Below are 19,985 nucleotides of genomic sequence, written 5' to 3' on the forward strand. Positions count from 1 at the left end.
ATTTAGATAACATGACCAAAATGAAGAAATAGAAAACTTTAATAGTCCTATAACCAAAGAAGAAATTGAATTTATAGGTAAATGTCTTCCTGTGAAGAAAACGCCAGGCCCACATATTTTATAAGTACATGTTCCTTCTACACATTAAAATAAACCCAGTCTTACACAAAACACCCCAGTCTCCTCAACTCATGAGTTAGGATAACCCTGATACCAAACTCGACAATGACAGTGCAAGGAAGAGAAATTAGAGATGAATTTCCTTCAAAAACACAGATACACAAACTAAACCAAATACAAGGAATTAAATCTAGCAATTTATTTTAAAAATACATCATGAACAATGTAAGGTCCAATATTAGAAAGATAATGAATGTAATCTACCACATGCATAGATTAAAGAAGAAAAATCATGTGGTTATCTGAGTAGATGTCGATAAAAACATTTGCTAAAAGTTAGCATTCATTCATAAAAAAATGCTTAGTAAAGTAGGATGCGTTTGTTAACTTGATTTTAAAATCCTACAGAAATATCATACTTGATAGTGAAACATTGAAAATATCCCCTTTAGCACCGGAAATCAGACAAAGATGTGTGCATCCACTACGTTTATGAAGTGTTCTACAGGAGGGTCCCGTCAACTTGCGGTAAAGCAGGAAAAAGAAAGAGAAGGTGGGGTTAGAAAGGAGGAAATAAACCCATTACTTTTTAAAGGCAATCTCGTTATTTACTCAGAAACACAAAGGAAAATCCAGATAAATTAGTCAGATAGTTGAGGGTTGCTATATATGAAATCGTGTGCAAAAATCAATTGGATTTCTGTACTTTAAAAAGTTAGAAAATATAGTTTTTTAAATGATAATTGTTTACCATAGAATGAAAAAAGGCACCAGGAATAAATATTTTTATATGCAAGAACTATACGGAGAAAATTATAAAACTTTATTGAAAGATGTGAAAGAAGGCCTTAACACCTGGGAAGATTTACCTGCTCACAGGTTGAGAATAATGATGTTAATTCTCCCAAACCTCCGGATTCAATACAATTTTAACAAAAATCTCGGAAGATTTATTTTTTTATTGTGTTTTATTTTTTATATTTATCTGGAAACTTGACAGGCTGATTCTGAAGTGTATTAGAAAGTGCAAAGAGCCAGAACTGGCAGGGCACCCCTGTAGGAAAGCAGGGTGAGAGACTGCCGTGCTGTGATGCGGCAGGTACCAGGTACCGGGGCGTGTGAGACGGGGCGGGTCTGGGCGCACAGAGACTGGGGGACCCCGAGCCCAGGAGGCCCGGAAGTGGGCCCTCCTGTGGAATTGATTGCAGATGGAGTCGGCATTGCAGACTGGAGGGAAGAAGGGCCTTCTCTGTAAATTGTGTGGCAAAAACTAGGTGTCTGCTTAGAAAATAACCACTCCTCATCCACAAAATCAGCTCTCAGAGGTAGGACTCACCTGTGAAGGGCAAATCTTAAATCTTTTAGAAGAAAATATACAATGATATCTTTATGATCTTGGGGTAGAGGAGAATTTTTTTGAACAAGATACCCAAAGTGCAAACCTTAAAGAAAATGATAAATTAGACTGTATTAAAATTCGGAAATGTGAAATAAGCCAAATCACAAACTGAGATAAGGTAGTAACACATGTTAACTGACCAAGTATTCATGTGCTGAATGTCTCAAGACCCCCTACAAAGCAATAAGAAAAAGACAAACAGCCCAACAGAAAAATGGGCAAAAAACACCACAGAAATTTCATATAAGAGGAAGCATGAATGGTGAACAAACACACAAGGTGCTCAACCTGATCAGGAATGGAAGACACACACAGTGAAGGCACCAGGAGATACAATGTAACAGCTACCAAATGGGCAAAAATGTGTACCTAGAAACTGGTGAGGATTTGGAGCAGGAGGAACGCTTGTGAGCTGATGGCAGGTGTGTAAATTGGTGAAATCACCTTGGGACTCTATGTCCTAGTGATTCTACTAGACAGCATTCTCTCCACCTGCCTGGAGATGGGCAGGGATGCTCACGGCCACACCATTTGAGCGGCAGCTGAAGAAGAAGCAGGCCTGTGGTCCCCTTGATTGGACAACTGACTGGAAAAGTCAGTTAGGATGTGCTGAATGTATTAATGCAGCCAGAGAGCGGTGAAAACACACAAACCACAGCCAACGCAAGACCCAGTCGGGCCTCAGAAACGCCAGGGTCAGCACGAGATGCAAGTTGGAGGAGGATCTGTTTGACGTTGTTTCATCTCATTAAATTCAGACCCAGCAAAGCAAACACTGTGCCCATGTGTGAGAGAAAGTCTGCGGAAAAGGAAACCGTCACCCCAGAATTCCGAGGACTTACTGCGTCTGATGGGGGGACTAAGTAGGCCATGATGGATGCTCCGAGTATCAGGTGCAATTGAAACGCTGCATTTCTTTGGCAGAGGGTGGGTGACGGGGCGTTTGCTGTCTTATTATTCTTTATAACCAATATATATTTTATAAAATGTCTAATCTTTAATTAAATACCGATATAAAATATTGATATTTTTGAATTACAAATTAACAAAACGATATTTCTAACAGTCAAGAGAACTGATTTGGCAAGGGAGATGCGTTCCAGGAACCTGTGACACACATTTAAACATGGGGTGTACTTCATGCGGACATACACCAATACGCATTTATTTTATCTCTTTATCAACAATGTTGCTCTTTTCTCTCTCAGCACTGGGGAGCCTTGGGTGATGTGGAAACGAGCCCTGTTGCATCGTGTAAATGTGTCAGGTGGCGTCTCCTCAAAACAGAAACCCCTTTAGGAAGCCAGAGGGCGCTGCGGCCCCTGATGGGGAGGTGCCTGGAGGCCCGTCTCCGGTGCCAGGCCTCACCGCGGGCACAGGGACACAGTGATGCAGGCTTTTTGGGGACGGCCAGCTCCGCCCCCTTTGGAGACCAGACAGAAGGTGCAGAGGAAGCTGCTGGAACTTCCCCCCCCCCCCCTCCTTCCCTCCCTGGGAACGAAGCCTTAAGCGCTGTCTCTGGTTCTGGTATATTAGTGTCAGGGAAGCAGTTATGCTCTGGGATTATTTTAATTCTTTCTGACACTTAGCAAAATCAAATCCCCAAATATCGTGGCAGCACGCTACTGTAGGTGACGCAACGTAAAGTGATGGACAGAGGACACCTCCCGGGGCCGCGCTGTCACGGGCGGGGCTGCGATCACAAGAGCCACCAAGCGCCCTCCTGCGGCCGCTCCGCCGGGTCTGGACGGCCAGTCCCGCGTGGTCTGCGTCACTCTCAGGCAGTGGGTGCCGCGTGGGAAGCGGGAAGCCTGAGCCGAGGAGCCTGAGGACGTCTGCACCTCGTGCAAGCTTGAGCCAGAGCTCAGGGCTCAGGGCGGGGCAGGGGGAGACCCTCCGTCGTGAGGGTGCTCCGTCCATAGGCACCCTCGGACTTTTCTGGGTTGACGCTTTATTCAAAACCTGGAACTGGGGGTGTGGAAAAGCTCCCCCCAACACACACACGTATGTGTGATAACCTGGTGATTCACGGTCATGGTAAGAGTAACGGGGCAGAAAACACCAGTAGGGCCTGAGTTGGCTTGTTCGTTCTACGCATCACGTCCCGGTTCCCTCGGTAAACAGACCCCGAGCGCCTCCTGTGTGCTGACGCTGTCCTAAGCCTGGGCCCACCCTGCCTCACGGGAATGTCCTGTCTGTTGAGCTACGTTCTAGGCAGGAAAGCAGATAAGTAAGCGCACATGCTATTGGCTGGGGATAATGGCTCTGGGGAAAAGTAAAGCCGAGCGGGGAGGGGAGGACCACACAGGTGAGGGGCAATTTGATACTGGGTGGAAATAAGGTGACTTTAAACCAAGACGTGGAGGAGGCGAGTCATGTGGACCCAGGCACCCAGGGAGCAAACGGCAAGTGCAAAGGCCCTGAGGCAGGAGCGTACCTCCCTGCCCCTGGGAATGCTCAGCCCGGAAGGAGCAGCGTGGGGGTGGTCGGAGGTGCCAGCAGGGCAGCGCCACCTAATCGTGAAGACCTTGCACCCGTGGCAGGAACCTGAGACTTGACCGTGAGTGAGGAGCGCCCCCAGGAGAGGATGATGTGACCAACTCGCATTGTCACGGGGCCACTGGGCTGCCTGCTGGGAATCAGCTGCCCCAGTGCTGGGGACCCAGGCCGAGCACGAACCAAGGCCCCGCACTGGGTTTCTAATAGTGAAAAGTCTGCATCAGGCTCATGAGCTGTTGACATTCTACCTTTATACTTGGAAAATATATATTCATAGTGAAGAAATGTTTAAATATGCATAAAGCTATGGGTTTTCTTTCTGAAAATCAGCCAAATATAAAAGACAGCTGGATTGAATTATTATCTTGCATGTTTGGGTGTTGTCTTAATGAGTTAGCAGAGTTTGGGTGGGTAATGAGTTAAAGCATACACAATCCCTAAATTATAGCGCATTTATTTATAAATGTATTTTCTTCCCTTTGTTTCACAAAATCACTGATAATATTGTTTAAAGAACATTTTCATAAAATCTATGCATTTAGACACAAATGATCTAGCTGTAATTGTACACAATGTATAAAATGTGGAAGTATTTTCATCAGAAATATAAAATACATATGAAATTGCAAATTAAATTTATATGCCTTCAAAAAGGCATTTTTTTAAAAAATTCAAAATGAACTATTATCATTATAAAACAAAATATAATTAATAAACAGCAAAGCTTTAAATCTAAAGTATTTAAATAAAGCTGAATTTTTTATTCTATTTTTTGAAAATGTAATCAAATTGTAGTTATTTTTATAAAAATAAAGTACGTGCAGTTTAGCTTCATTATGCATCTAGTTGCCAACGTGATGAACCAGGAGCATAATTTGTGGCGTTCCATCCAGACTGACATACAGGAAAACTGGTAACTAACAGGTGTCATTCCAGCTGCAAAATGCTTTTCCGCCGCTGCAGGTACTGCGACGGTCTGTGAAAACTTGCAGAACAGCAAACCGAGATGTAGGGAAACTTGAGAGTTGGGCATGCAGCCCCGCTGGGAAACGGGGCCTCTTCAGGCACGAACCCTTTGCTTTCTGGCTGAGAGGCAGGTTTGACAAGTTAATTAATTTGTGTCTCCTCTCCCCCCGTCCCCCGCCCTGCACTCCTTCCTGCCCTGCCGTTCAGACCCTCCCCGGCCCCTCCTCAGCTCAAAACCCTCGCGGCGTTAGGTGGCAGCAGCGTGTTGCCCAGAGGACACGAGGGTGTGCAGCTCACCCAGGGTGGCCCTGTGGATGACGGGGTCAGCACCTCCGCTCGGGTCCTGCTGGGGCCCCGTCCCCTCACCCTGCGGGTCTGCAGGGGACAAGCTGCCAGGGCCCCTGGGGTGTGTGCCTCAGTGCAGCCAAGCCCTAAGCGGGGGCTCGGCCCGGTACCTTCCACCTGTCCTCGGGCAGGTGTCGGGCAGCTCACCTCTGGTCCTGGGAGGACCACTGCTCACGTGGCCCACTGCTCTGAAACACCCCCTTGGCCCCGAGAGAAAAAAGGGGAGGTGCGGGCGAAATTGCCCAGAGCGCTGACGAGGGGGCCAGGCACCTGGAGCGTCGGGGTCAACCTTCTCTCAAGCCTGCTCCCCTTCCCAGGACTGAGTTCAGCCCGACAGGTTCCGAGCAGTGGGAGTCTCTACGGGAGGGTCGAGTCACTTCCCGGGCTGGTGACCGGAGGCCGTGCGATTTCAATAAGGCTGATCCCAAGGCGTGGGGGACAGCGGGTCCGGTCAGTGGCCCCTGAACGGTCTAGACTGTCCACGTCCGCAGACGCCTCTGGGTGGGACCAGGTGCAGAACGGATGCATGTCTCTTAGGGTGGAAATACGCAGGGGATGCAGATTGGTACCCCCAGGAGCAGTGCTCTTGGCTCTGCCAGAAGCCGGCTCCACCCTCTCCCTAAGGACCCCAGCCCCCTGGTGTCCGCCCACCTCCTGCACCCTGCTCCCCGCCCTCGTGCTTTCTAATGGGCCACGGCCATTAAGTTGTCCCTGCAGCAATTTAGATCACAGAAGAGACTTCTGCACACCCTTTCAGGTTAAAATCACGAGGATAAAGAAAGAGGCAAAATTATTCCACCGTAGCTACGTGTTTAAATTATATGGAATGCTGCATAAATTGTCAAGTGCAAAGAATTATTCTGATAAATTAAAATACTAATTAAATAGGCTATTGCAGAATTTTGAGAACATTGTAGGGCTCTGCTTCTCCAGGTAATTTGCATATCCTTCATCTAGTGAATTTAATTTTAAAGGACTTCTTTTTGTGTTTGGAAACCCTTTTTGTCTCCCGTGAAGATAAGAATGGGCTTTGTGCATTGTTCTCGCCTTTATTCAAGCAGCTCCTCCAGGGGTCTCTTAGCCCTGGCCTGCTGGTGGCTCACGCCCACCAGCTCGGAGTCTGCATTTGGTCATGAAAATAGCCTGGAGCCGACATCCGACAGAACGTGTAGCCCCAGCAAAGCTTTTCTTCTCCCCTCAAAGGCCTCAGCAAAGCCTGAAAAAGTGGCAGTGAGTTCCCCGCCTCGGTGGAGAGGGAGATGCTGCAGTTAAACGTGTTTCCAGAGAGAAGGAGTGGTTGCCGGCCGGGAGGGGAGCACGGGGGCTGGTGCCTGCGAACCAAGTCTGACTGCCCGATGGAGGTCACGGCGTACATCTGGGTGAGGGATACCACATACGAACGTCTGAGATCCGGTCCCACTGAGCAGAAGGGATGGGTGAGAGGAAGTCCATGCAGCTGTGCAGGGAAGTCTCAGAGGAAATATACACAATGATGAACGTGTACGAATGCTGCTGGGGAAGATTCCGGAATGGCCCGAGAGTTACAAAATGTACTCAAGACTACTGGGCTTGTTGCTCTTTTAGGTCAGTTTGAGCTAAAATAAATAAATATAGATAAACAAACCAAAAAAACCCAAAAGGGCTGTGCTTAAGATAAATTGTGTACCTTTCACACATGCTGGAAAAAAGGCACCATTACAGCGTCTCTGTTTGGCTACCATCCCCACCAATGAGAAATTTCAAAGAACGAAAAAATTAAAAAGAGCGAGACAGGCTTTGTTGAAAAGGACTTGATGCCCAAGACTGAGAAGTTCGCAAGAGAGCACGAAACCACGAGAAGTGGGTTGAAGTCCCACGGATGTGCATGTTCCAGCCGCCAAGGGGACTTGCAGGTGTGATTAGAAACCGCATCAGCCATCTCTGCGGGGGTTTCTCGGCTGAGAGCAGGAAGATGGGGGCCCTGGGTGGGTTCTCGGAGGACCCCGGCTCCAGGCAGCTCCTCAGGGCCCTGTCGCTCTCTGGACAAGGATGGAGGTGGGCTGGAGGTGGACTCAGAGTTGGACACAAAGGTGGCACGAGCCACGATTCCGGCTCGAGTTGTTAGGAGGTGCCACGGCCTCAGGAGGCTCCCATGAGCATCACGGCAGAGGGTCCTCGTGTCCTCCGTGAAAGAGCCCCTGGTGGGGACAGCCTCAGCGAGATGCAGAAGGCTCATGCTGTCCTTGGGGTTTTGGGGGCAGATTCACCACTTGCTGAACAACAGCTGCTACAGAACAGAACCTGTGGGTTCATGTAAAGCTGAACAATGGTGACTGGTCCTCCCCGCAGGGTATCGCTCCTGGGTCTGCCCTGGTTGTGTGTGTGTGCCCGTGTGTGAGCGCCCACGCGTGCGGTTATTTGGAGGAGGTCCACTTTGGGGAGGGGTGGTTAACACCCTGCGTCATGTGAGGAACATAATAGGATTGAAGGATGGAGCAGATATTGCAAATCGAAAGAGAACGGGGACAGACGTGGCGTCCTGACTCAGGTGACGGTGATGGGCCCCCTGCCCCGCCTGACCCATCACACCTGCGGAACAGGTGACGCTCCTGGGACTTCCGTAGCGGTTAATGGAACGACCGGGAAGACAGTGATCCCTCGTGCTGATGCTGGAGGGACGAGGTCACGTCCGGGCTGCTTTCCAGTGGATCCCGGACGCTCCGACTGCCCGCAGGACGCACCTCCAGCACGTCCGTCCCATCCATCCCAGGGTTTTCGTTTCTCAGGGACAATTCCCTGGAGTGCCGTGTCAGTTCTCAGTGACAAACCTTTAACGGACGCAACCCCTTGTCAGCACGAGTCTGGGTCCCTGGGCTCCCTGGCTGGACCCTCAGGCAGGACGTGGACCCTGAGAGGTGGTCAGCCCGGAGGGTCCGCAGTGGCCACACTTGGGGACGGGTCACCATGAGGGTGAAATGACATCACTTTCCAAGGCGACGCCCCTGGTTTTCCGAGGATGATGCCGCCATCAGGACCGTTGCTCAGGTAGGCTCCGGGGTGACCTTCCAAGCAGCTGATGCCCCGTCTAGAAGTTTCTGCTTTGTCGGAGGTGCCCGTGGGAAATTTTCTGGTAGAAACGAGGACGCGTGTCTTTCCTCTGCAGCCTCTGAGGCCATGAGCTGAGGTCGGTCAATAGTGGGCCCCATTCCCACGACGGTGGCTGGAACAGGCCGACTGCAGACGTGTTCAGATGCGGGGAAACACGCATTTTAGAATCGAGGAAACGTGACATGTTAAGACCTAGACTTTGGGTAGAAACAAAGCACTGTACGTATGGGGCTGGAGCCAGCTGGACCGGTTACTGGAGCTCGTTTTTACTTTTTCAGGAATTTTTTGAGCCGGTTATTAAACACAGCCATCGTGAAAAATAAAGTTTTACACACTTGCAGTTACTTACGTTAAAGACAAAAGGCCTCGACACCCAGCCAGTCGCCTGTACATTTCACCACTACCGCGCTCTGCAGCTCCCCTCCCCCTCCGCACCCCACTCGGGGGCCTGGAGCTGTGTTCACAGAGGGCAGAGGTCGGGGGCGTGTCTGGCAGGGAAGCCGCTGCCAGGGCCTGGGGTGAGGAGCCAGCCCGGACCCTGGACTGGCCGGTGGCAGTGGGGCTTGGGGGACACAGGGCAGCTGTGCTGAGACTGACTCCGCACCACGTGTGCCACGGGGGCAGGGCCCAGGCACAGAACCTTCTGCACAGCGTTGCGGGGTGGGGGGCGGGTCTTCGGGCAGCGAGCAAGGCCCACAGTCACCTCGGGGCTCCGTGGGCTTGTGCAGGACACAGCCAGGACCTGTCCCTCGTCCCTCAGGCCCGTCCACACAGCCGTCACACTGCCCGCCCGCTGGGGACCCATGGCGGCCGAGCCTCAGGTGTCTCCACCTGGCCTTCCCAGCAGGTTTGCTGACCCCTGGACTGGGTCATCTGCATCTTACTGCCCGGCTGGTTTGTTCATTCCTGAGCCTGGAATGCCTGTCACTTCTCGGCAGCAATAGTGGGGTACTTTTAATTTCCATCTTTACTTTGTGCTTTGTGTCCCTCAGCCTATTGAAGACTCACTATTATCCCCAAGGAGCCTGTCATTCAGCAAAATGCCTCCTTTGTTCACAGGGGAATGTGAAAATCAATTGCTTTATACTTTATCTCTTAAGAATATTCTCCTCCATTCAAGGTTTACCTTTGGGCCACTGCCGCCTCCCTGCCCCCTGCACCCCCCAGCTTAGAGGCTCTTAAAGTGCTGGGGCTCTAACCCCAGGTTTGCGTCTGCCCCCCCCCCCACCCGGTGCATGCATAATCACCTAAATGTAAGAAATAACGTTGGTTTGTTCAAAGGAAAACTTTCTACCAGACGATGAGAGAGCCCCAGAGGCGGGGGAGGCAGGCCATAGCAGGATCCGGTTTGTATCCCTCTGAAAGATATAATTTCATTACCCAGGACTAACGTAGGTGTTTTACAATAAGAGGTGAAAGTAATTGCTATTTTCTTGCTATCTCGTTCTGCATTAATCACAGTTGCAATGCACTCTTCCTTCTTAGGGTCTGCAATAAAATCTATTTTTTCTGGTTTTCATTTCCAAAATGACAGGGGCTTTATCCGAAAGAATACTTCTACAGAATCGTAAGCCAAGGTCAATTGCTTTGTGACACACTTCCTCTCCAAGAGGTGGGGACCGCGGCTTTGCCGCGCTGGCATCGGGATTAACTGGGCTTCCTCTCCGGCTGCTAATTGTTTCCAGGGCTCAATCCGCTTGGTCTGACACGGAGGGTAATTCATTCTCGGAGAGTCTTCCTCACTCTAAGTCAAGAGCAAACTAGGATGAGGGTCGATTGTGGTGGAGGCAAATTATTATAGGATGTTCTCCTGGGGCAGGAGTAAGAGGGGTACAGCAGCTCCCAGGACTCACGGAACGGGAGGCGCAGTTCAGTCTTGCCTGCTAGCGAGTCTGTCTTGTGAACGCGGAATGCTTGCGAGTGGAACCCAGTTCCCAGTGATTATATACTTGTAACCATCATATCGTTCGAAAGTAAGGTTCTACGGTTTGCAAAGCAGGTCTGCCCACCGTTTCTCAAGCAGTCTTCACAAGGATGCTGTGAATTTCCTATGGACGTTCTGTGGGCAAAGCTGGGGGGACTCACGTCCTGGCCCTACATCTGCCGGCCCCTCGGTGGGGAGCCCCCTGCCCCGGTTTCCGCCCCAGGCTTGTCCACAGCACCCGTTAAAATGGCGCTCTGGCAGTGACTATGGAAGTGTCTGCAGAGGGAGATGCTCAAGGTGTCTGGAGAACGCTTGCCTCTCAAAGCTGACCGCTTACTTCTTAATTTCCCCTAACAGCTGACAACAAGGACCAACTGGAAAGAATGTCTGGACTGAGAGTTCTTCAGACCGGAGTCGGCTCGGTGAGTAGCTGCGGGCCGTGTGGTCCGGGCGGCCTGGTGCGCTCGGGCCGGGGGCAGAGGTCGGTCGGCGCCAGGCGGGGGGCTGTGGTAGGGGGGCCCCGGCGTCTGGGCCGGGTGAGTCCCGTCCCGTCGGCGGAAGTGCTGGTGCACCGTGCCAGGCTCGTCTGACGCTGTTTCGTTGCCTTTGAAATCGTGATTCGGTGTCTCCCCAAGAAAAAGCGGTCCTGGCTAAGAAAACATTGGATCCTTCGGATCCTGTACTTCCTCCTTCAGACGATTCTCAGTTGCTGAGTCTGTGTAGCAAGAGAAGTTGCTCTTTCCTCTGGGTCTGGTGGGCACACTTTTGTCTTCCTTGTTAAAGACGTGTATGGGGCGGGGTGTGAGAGGAGGATGACTGCTGATAAATTTAATGACACTCAGAGGCGTCGTGTCCCAACGTCGCTGCGCTGGCCTCAGCAGCAGGTACTTGACCAAACTCTCCATCAGCAATTAGAGCCGATGGCACTCAGCCCCAGGCCCTGGCGGACGTCTGAGCCCCGATCGCGGGCAGTTAATGAATTGTACGCACGACGGCGGACGCGACTCCTCTCGGGGGTGGTTGTCTGCGCTCGCGCGTCTGAAATCCCAGATTTCACGGCACCCACCGTGACAGTAATTAACTATTAAGGGCGCTTATTTGCGATGCTCCTCGCCAGGGCGGAGATGTCCCCACAGAGCCACTCGAAGGCCAGCCGCCGTCCTTGGGGGAGGCTCCGCTCGGCCGTCACGAGTCCCGGCTCTTGAGATAAGAACTTGCTTAGTGGCTGGTCCTCCGCAGACGGAGCCCCCAGCTCTGCAGGCAGCGGGCGGGCGCCTTGCCGGGGGCGCCTCGCAGGGGGCGCAGGCCTTGAAGTCACCGTGTTCCCGGCACGCGGCGGGCACGGCGCGGACAGGAATCTGGGTGACCGCAGACCCATCAGAGCGCGGGGCTGGGTCGATGAGGCTTTCACAGCTGAGGAAATCCTGGTCTTTTCTCCCGAAACTCGCAGTAACTTTGGCGGCCGGGGAGGGGGAGGGGGACGCCGGGAGTCTGTGGGTCCCTAAGACCATCTGTACCCCCATGGGGTGCAGTGACTCCTGGCGGGAAGGGCCAGAGGGCTCGGAGGATCCAGGCCCGCGACGGAAGGCTCTGACCCGCGGCCCCTGCCCTCCGCCTCGTCCCTCGGCCTCAGCTGGTGTCCCTCCTGCAGGAGCAGCCCCGGTGCCCAGCGGCTGGGGGCAGATCCAGACTGACTCGGGTTAGGGCCTTTGGTGCTCCGGGGTCAGAGGAAGCTCAGGCGCTGGGCCTAACCCCTCCCTGTGCGTGTTCCGTGGAAGCGGGCTGGGCCGCCCCGGAGCAGGGGGCAGGCAGGGCCAGGGGTGGGAGATGCAGAGCCGGGGGCTGGGAGGTGCCTGGAGCTGCCCGGTCCTCCGCCCGCCCTGTGGTTGCGGTTCCTGGGCAGCGGGGAGGGTGGAGGCGGTGTGTTAGGACTTGGCAGACTCATGTGAGGTCACAGGCACAGATCCCAGAGGGGGATGCTCGCCGCCCACCCCCTCCTCGCGCCCAGCAGGCAGCGCCCAGCGCACGCACTCACGGCCGCCCCATCTGTGACCTGCCGCCTGCATCCCTGCGCCGAGCCCCGGGCCTCCCTCGGGGAGCCCACAACCCCTCCCTCCGGGGACGGTGCCCCCCACGGCCTCCTTCCTGTCCTCTGTCCTGTGTCGCCACTGCTCCGTCTCCCTGGCCCCATCCGGTCAGCACACAGATATGCTCCAGTGTTTTCCGATTCACTAAAGTGAGAGCTCCCGGGACGCTGGTCTCACCACGTCAGCGCTCTCGCCTCCCACTGGCTCCCTGTCTCCTTCATCACAAAACTACCGCCACGTGTGTCTGTATCCCTCGTGCGGACACGTCGGCACCTGTTTGCTCCTGACACCCGGCCAGGTCTGGTCCCCACTGCCCGCTGGACGGTCCACCGTCTGCGGCCCCAGGACCTCAGTTGTCGGGCCGTCTGCACTGTCCTGAGCGTTGCCGACTGACCTCCTTCCGAAGCCCGGCTGCTCTGAGCTCCTCTCTCTGAGGGATCTGCGTCTCCCCGAGGCCATGGCCTTTATATTGTGTGTATGATGATGACCCCAGAGTCTACCTGCAGCTGGGCCCATTCGCTGTGTTCCAGGCACGCACAGCCGCCGGCCCCTGCCCTTCTGTCCTTCTGTCCTTGGAGACCTGTGACGCATTCCCTGAGCCTGGGCAAAGCAGGGCTCTTAATGTCCCACCACCACCTGGCTCTGCCCCCGGCTCCTGGGCTCAGAAGTGGAAGCTGGTGACGTGCTGTCCAGGAACTGGGAGCCTGAGTTGCTCTCGGCTTGTCTGTGAAGATGACAACCTAACCTCAGAGGGACATCCTCTGCCTGTTCCAGGGTGCCCGTCTCACATGGGGGCAGGAGGTCCCGCCTAGACCAGGGGCAGGAGGCGGGTGGGAGGGCCACAGGGCAGAGCAGAAGCCCCGCTGCACCACTCCTGCATTTTCATCGAGTCTGATCTGCTTCCTCTCTGGTCCCCAAGTGGCCAGGAGCCTGACCTTACCCTCCCTGGAGGCAGGAAATGGCCACATCCCAGACCATTTATTAATACTTCATTCACCGATTGAAACGTGGCAGTGAGAGGCTTGCCCACCCTAGTTCTCCCTGAGCCGCCTTTGTCTTCTTAGGGCCCCAGGGGTTTCCTTGGTCCACGCAGACCAGCTCTCCAGTCTCCTGTCCTCTTCCACGTGGCAGTTTTCCATTTCAAAAGGCAGTTTTGCTGTCACCTGTGAAGTTGTCTGAGGTCATTCTGATGGGTTCTCAAGCTCAGAACCCACATTCCATGCAGCTTTGCCTGACCAGTCTCCAGTTCGGATGGAGGGAAGGAGCGTTTGTATATTTGGAGTGAGTTTTGGATCGTGAAAACGGGAGCAGAGATATTTTAAAAAAGCTAACAATATTTCTTTTTCTAATTTTTATTGCCTCGTGCAGTATTGAGCCTGATTTGGATGCTTCTGATTTTCTTTGAAACGTATTTGATATGAATGTCTCTGCTAATTCCTGACTCTGGAAAGTAAAGCAGAGTTTGATTCCTCGAAATCTAACAGCATTTACCGAATGTCTTCCTGGTGCTTGTGATTCAACATGTGATGACAGATAGCGGAATTAAAACCTTTTAAGCCAAATGGAAATATCTCAAAACAAAATTTAAAGGAAATGAACACACTACAGTAGACACACACGTTCCTGATAGATTGGTGGTATTTTGACGTATTTCAAAATCCAATTTCTGATATCTGGAAAGTATTCACATTTTTCCAGATGAAAAAAGTCATGTTTCTTCCAAAGGGAAATTATGATATTACCAAGAAAAGCTCAAATATTTGGAAGAAAAATAGATGATTGTCCCCAGGCGAGCATTTCCATGAGTATGGCTTCCAACGTGCATCTGAAATAAGTCATGACTTCCTAAGTTCTTGATAGTGTGATAAACGCAGTATGATTAACGACTAACCTGCCCACGTTTCAGCAGGAGTCTCTGTGCAGCCGCGGGAGGCTCGGGGCTTCGACAGGGAAGCCCAGAGCAGCGCGTTCCCGGTGCAGACACCCCGCTCAGCCCCAGACGGGCTGCCTCCCAGGCAAAGTCAGGCGGGAGGGGACAGGCCTCCACGCGGGTTCTGGAAGAGAGAGGAGGAGGGTTTCCTGGACCCGTTGAGGGTCCTCGGCTGCAAAAGGTAAACGGATGAAGACAGACAACAGGAGCTAAGCAGCACCTTTATTTAATCTGAGTTTCACGGGACACGTAAGGGAGTGAAGCCCGCAGACATGGGTAGACCGGGCGCCTTCTGCGGGGTTGGTGGGGAGGGCCAGGGGGCGTGGGGACCCGAGGTGGGTCTGCAGCAAACCGGGCACAGGGCGGGCACAGCTCCCACGAGGGTCTCGGGCCTGCTTCGGGGAGATGGGGGTGGACAAGGTTAGAGACACCTTCGGCCAAGGTGTTGTGTTTGGGGCAGTGTGTCCTGCACCCACCACTCATGCCGTGGGATGTCAGACCTGGCTTCAGGTACTTCAAAGAGCCCTGGGCTTCCAGAGCTCTGCTCTACGGGGGCAGGAGGCCGTGGAGCCCAGCAAACCGCCGTCCATATGCTGGTTTAACCCACTGACCTTCCCTTGCCTCGGCCACTGTTTGGGGTCCTGGGTAGGATTTTGTCCAGAGAAAGGATTTTTGTGGCCAAGACTATGTCGATCCCCAGAGTCCCTTGAGAGTCTACGAATCCGTGGTCGTGCTCCTCCCCCCACAAATCAGTGTGACTTTGTTGTGCGATGTGTGTGTTGGTGGGTGTGTGTGCCTGACAGCCGTCCCATGAGACCGAGCAGGTGGGACGGGGGTCCGTGATGGATGTCTGAGAAAATGGCTCGTTTCCTCTGCAAACCCCACTTGGTCATCGCCTGTCTGCTGGAAGGGCTGCTGCTGCTTTAATGCGCGTTATCAAAACCTGAGCCCAGTGGTCTAGGGATTTCTGAGAGCAACTGGGTATCACACGTCAGCGGGCAGAGAAATGCAGGCGGGGGTGGCCCGAGTCACAGGGACCCTCGGGGGAGCGAGCGTCCAGCCGAGTCCCTGGAGACCCGACCACAGGTCTGGTTGGACTCGGGGGATGACTTGACGTCGAGGGCCCTTTGCCAAGGTGTGAAGAAGGCACAGAGTAACCCCACCCCCAGCGAAGACGGTGGGACGGAGCTCCCCGTGGTCATCAGGTTGAGGGGAAGCTGTCACCCCCCACGTGTCGCTTTTCATGCGTGGATGGAGCCGGCACCTGCCTTTCGCACGCTTGGCAAACACCAGCAGGTGTGCAGTCGGGACTCACGGGCGATGGGGCCCTCGGCTTGCGGGAGTGCGTTGTGGCCGTGTCAGCGGGTGACTGGCTCTCGGGCCGGGGGGCGGATAAGTTTGCGGTGAGGCAGGAAGCCCCGTGGCAGCTGGGGGCCGGGGGGCGGACGCGTCAGAGGACCCTCCATTGAGGAGCCTGCGGGTACCCTGTAACGTCCCAGCATCCAGTCCGAAGCCTCATCCTTGGAAGTGGTTACAGAGGTGGCTTACGGGTAATAGTCTTGGTCCTTTAATAAAGATCAAAAGTGCTAACACTTAAACTCGACTCTTAGAAAGCAGCATGACAGTGGGAATCTATTGCTTTAAAAAAACTTACCCTTCAGATCAATAATTGTACTCCCAGAATTTTATCTTAAGAGTATCATTCACCAGCTAAGAAAAGGAAAAAACAAAGCTTTGGAAAAACCAAAACTGACCTAAGTATGAAACACAGGAAGGTAACTAATTATAGTAATCAAATAAACGGATTCAGTGGTTTCACTAAAAATCGTTGTGACACCTCTGAACTTAAGGGCAGCTGTGAAAACTATCTGTGCCCACAGATCCGGGCTGGAGGACCACGTGCAAATGTGAGGTCAGCTCTAGAACGGGGTTGGTGGGATTATAAGTGAGTTCTCTCCTTTTCCAAAATTTTTGTTAGTACCATTTTTTAACTTTTTATTTTGAAATCATTATAGATTCACTGGAAGTTGCAAAGACGGTATAGAGGTGTCCGTGTACACTTCACCAAGTCTCCCCTGTGGTTACATCCACATAATTCTAGGACGGGAGTCAAACTGGGAGGTGGATATCGGTTCAATGTGTGTGTATAGTTCTTTGTCGTTTTATCTTCAATACCATTTTTTAGTTTTAATAAAGAAAAAACATGCAACCAAAGTAACTGAGCACATACTCGCTTTTAAGTAAGTGAGGACGCAAGAGGAAACACCACCCGTGTGTGAGCTTGGTGTGGTTCCCAGGTGGCTGTAGAGAATGTTTCAAACAACTTGAGTCATCACATATTTATGAATGCGGTGCTGTGTGTATATGCACAAGCAGGATGCCATACGTAATTTAAAATATCCTGGGTTCAGATCAAGGCCCATATTTGGAAATTCAGGAGAAAGAGCCCTGGTGTGTGTGGACAGCAGAGGGGCAGGAGAGGCCTGGAGGGATCCCACCTGACACCCCGGGCAGGTGCAGAGCTGTGACAGGTGGAGGATGGGTCTTGTCAGATAGAGACAGAGCCACGGACTCAAGAGTGCGTGAAGGAGAAGTTGGTAGCGTTTGCAGTTAAGTATAACGAATAAGACGGAGACGGTGTCGGAGCTGACAGGGTCTCTTGGGTAAAGACTCCGAGTTGAGTTTGAGATGATGCCGGGTTTACCCAAGTGCGCGCTGGAACCTTAAAGACTCCGGGACTCCTGGGCGGGGCTGCCATCCACCCCCCGCCCTGGCGGCTCCCGCACCCCTGCCAGCCTCAGGCCGGCTGCGCCCAGAGGGCAGAAGGTGGACACCAGCGGTCACCCGGGGCGAGGGGTGTCCTCAGCCGCCAAGGGCCCTGCCCTGTGCCCGCCCACGTGGGCTCTGGCTCCTCAGCGTTGTAATTGTGTGCCCATCCCCTTATTTTATTCGAATCTGTGTTTCTAGACAGGGAACGCTGATATTTTTTCTTCTCAATGCAAAATGTGCATCAGTCCTAAGACAAGCTTGTTTACTTGTCAGTATTCCTAATTTATGTTTGAAAAGGGAAATCTGCATGAAATTGCATTAAAATATTTGCAGCGGCCTGTCTGAAGCTGCCCCGAGGATTCCTCACACGGGGCTGAGATGTCGTGATAGAGGTCAAAGTTCAGGGGCAGCCGTACGGCCCCTTCCGTGGTGACACATCCCCACCTCTGCTGGCGGGGCCCCCCCGGAGCTCAGCACCCTCCGCCCAACGCAGCCCTAGCCACCGCTCTTCATACCCTTCTCCTATTTGTCAAAAGTGAAGAAAATCGCACGAAAATATGTTCGATATAATTAACTGCACTTGACATATTGACAAATATGAGTTTATTATGAAACGGCGTCCTTTTCTTCTGAAATGCTATATAAAGCAGCCTGTCACGTGGGCCCACGGGTGTCTTTTCCATACTTTTCGTGATTTAAAGCGGGCGAGGTGCCGTGTGATGAGGCAGTTGCTATGGTGACAGATTCGATTTTTATTCACTATCAAGGTAAATAGTCACGGAAAATGAAATAAGTATCGTCTGCCTGTGGCAGCGGCAGCTCAGGTGTCCCCTCACCCCCCTTTCTGACATTTCAGCCACGTTTTTCTAGAAAGTGCGTGATGTGTGTCTCCTTGCCAGGCGTGGCCGTGGTCCGGCTGGGACTGGACGGTGGTCCCCCTAAGACACGGAGGGGCCGTCCGTCTCAATAACGTGTGAGCAGCTTCTGCCACGCAGCCGGGCAGCGTGGAGTCAGAAGTTAATTTCCATGTAAAAAGCTGAACTCTGGAGATGCTCGTAAGAGCCCTCGGAATGTAATATTCCAGAAACCCCTTTTCAATCCTCAACCCGGAAGACTTGGAATTGCTCGAAAGAGGGTGAAGCAAATTAGAGGCAGGCACACAGGGCAAAGCCCTGCCCACTGCCCAGCTGCCTACGGAGCAGCGGAGATGCCAGCGCGCCGGGCTCGGTCGAGCCGTCCTGGGCGCCCCACGCGCATCCCCTCCAGGGTCCCGCCAGGCGGGCACACTTCACGGATGGGGAACCAGGCACAGCGGAGTTAAGGTCGGAAACGCCCCTCCAGGTGGTCCCTGAATGGAGCCCGAGGCTCGCTGGCCTTGAAATCGGAAGGTCTTGAGTTCCGCCTTTTAGTGAAAGGATCCCAGAGGCTCCTGTCACTTGGAGGTGCGTCCACTGGAGGGTCGGCCTCGGAGTGGGCTTCCGGTCTCCTGCCCACAGATGCCTGTCCTCCTGGAAGCCCCACACCAGCCGCCAACGCGTTCTCGAACTCTGGCCCGAGACTCGCGTAGGGGAGGGTGAATCGGGGGTGCGTCACTTTGCAGGAGCTGCAGGATCCCGGGGCTCAGGCCCAGCCTAATGACCTCACTGTAACTTGATCCCCTCTGTAAAGGTCGCATCCAGAAGTCCTGGGGGTCAGGACTCCACTTTATCCATCCTGAGGGGGGACGCGGCTCAGCCCGTAGCAGGCCGGCAGTGCCAGCCCTCCCGCCCCGCTGAGGACGGTGCTTTCAGGACCTTCTTCCCCGCCCCCCCCCCCCGGGGATCCCGGAGTCGGGGGATGGGGGAGCTGCTCCGGGCGGACTGCTGAGAAGGTGCGTGTCACCCGGGTCTCCCCCGTCCCCTCCCTCCTGCCCGGCTCCTCCGTGGCGTTCCCCAGAGCGCGCTGAGTCCTGTGAGTTCAGGTCCGTCTCTCAGCCTGTGAGCTCCGGAGTGAACCCCATGTGTGTCTCTGTCGCCCGGTGCCTCCCGACACGTGGCAGGAACTCAGTAACCCCTGGCTGGGACAGTGAACCGTGAGCCCTGGGCTGCAGGTGGACACCCCACCCTGGCACACGCCGATTCATCGTGCCGGCTGCTTCCTGGGTCACTCGACGGCTCTCCTGGTGCTTCGAAACCTCCGTGAAAGCTGCGTTGCTCTGGAAGAGGTTTCCTCCTGACCCGGGCCCGCTTCCTCTGTCATCCCCGAGACACCAGAGGCCCCTCTTCTATGTTGGTGCCGAGGCAGCCGTGGCCCTTCTTCCTGTGACAGTGAGCACGCCGGGCCACATCGCCATGACAACTGCTAGGAATCCCTAATTGCTGATTTGAATACTTCCCCTCTGCTTTATCCACGGGTTAAAGAAACAAGGCTGTTTTCACCCATGTGAAATAATTAGTAATCAGAGTAACACGAAATATAATCAAGTGCCAAATTTAAAATAATCTCGCTTCGAAACAGATAAGCAGCCAGTGCCATGGTGGCGAGCACGGCAGAGGGGAGCGTGGTGTATCACGATGGTCCACACGTCTCCTGCAGTGAGAACGGGGCCCCCACACGGGCGTCTCCTTGAAACTGGGCCTCACTCCTCAGTGTGCCTGGCACCGGCAAAGCCGTCCAGTGCCTCCACCCGCATCCAAGCAGAGTGGTTACAGGCGGGAAGGGCGGCCCCAGGCCGGGGCTCGGTCCTGGGCAGCATGCGGGGAGGTCAGAGGTCCCGTGGGCCCAGCGGAACCACCCCTCCCTCTACCTGGGCTCCAGGGCGCAGTGCCCTCTCTGTGGCCCCACTCCAGGCCCTGAAATCGGTCCACGAAACCCCACCCT

The 19,985-nt window shown here is 53.5% G+C and overlaps 1 protein-coding gene across 1 annotated transcript in view; it reads left to right on the forward strand.

Moving 5' to 3' along the window:
* The window catches only part of PTPRN2 (protein tyrosine phosphatase receptor type N2), a 710,720-nt gene that overhangs the window by 444,687 nt on the left and 246,048 nt on the right, over positions 1 to 19,985 (forward strand). Inside the window, exon 12 of the mRNA XM_057550450.1 lies at positions 10,698 to 10,762. Within this exon, the coding sequence (XP_057406433.1) occupies positions 10,698 to 10,762 (65 nt within the window). The remainder of the gene's footprint in view (positions 1 to 10,697; positions 10,763 to 19,985) is intronic.

The sequence above is a fragment of the Balaenoptera acutorostrata genome, chromosome 7 (genome assembly GCF_949987535.1).
Source record: "Balaenoptera acutorostrata chromosome 7, mBalAcu1.1, whole genome shotgun sequence".
Lineage (NCBI taxonomy): Eukaryota > Metazoa > Chordata > Mammalia > Artiodactyla > Balaenopteridae > Balaenoptera > Balaenoptera acutorostrata.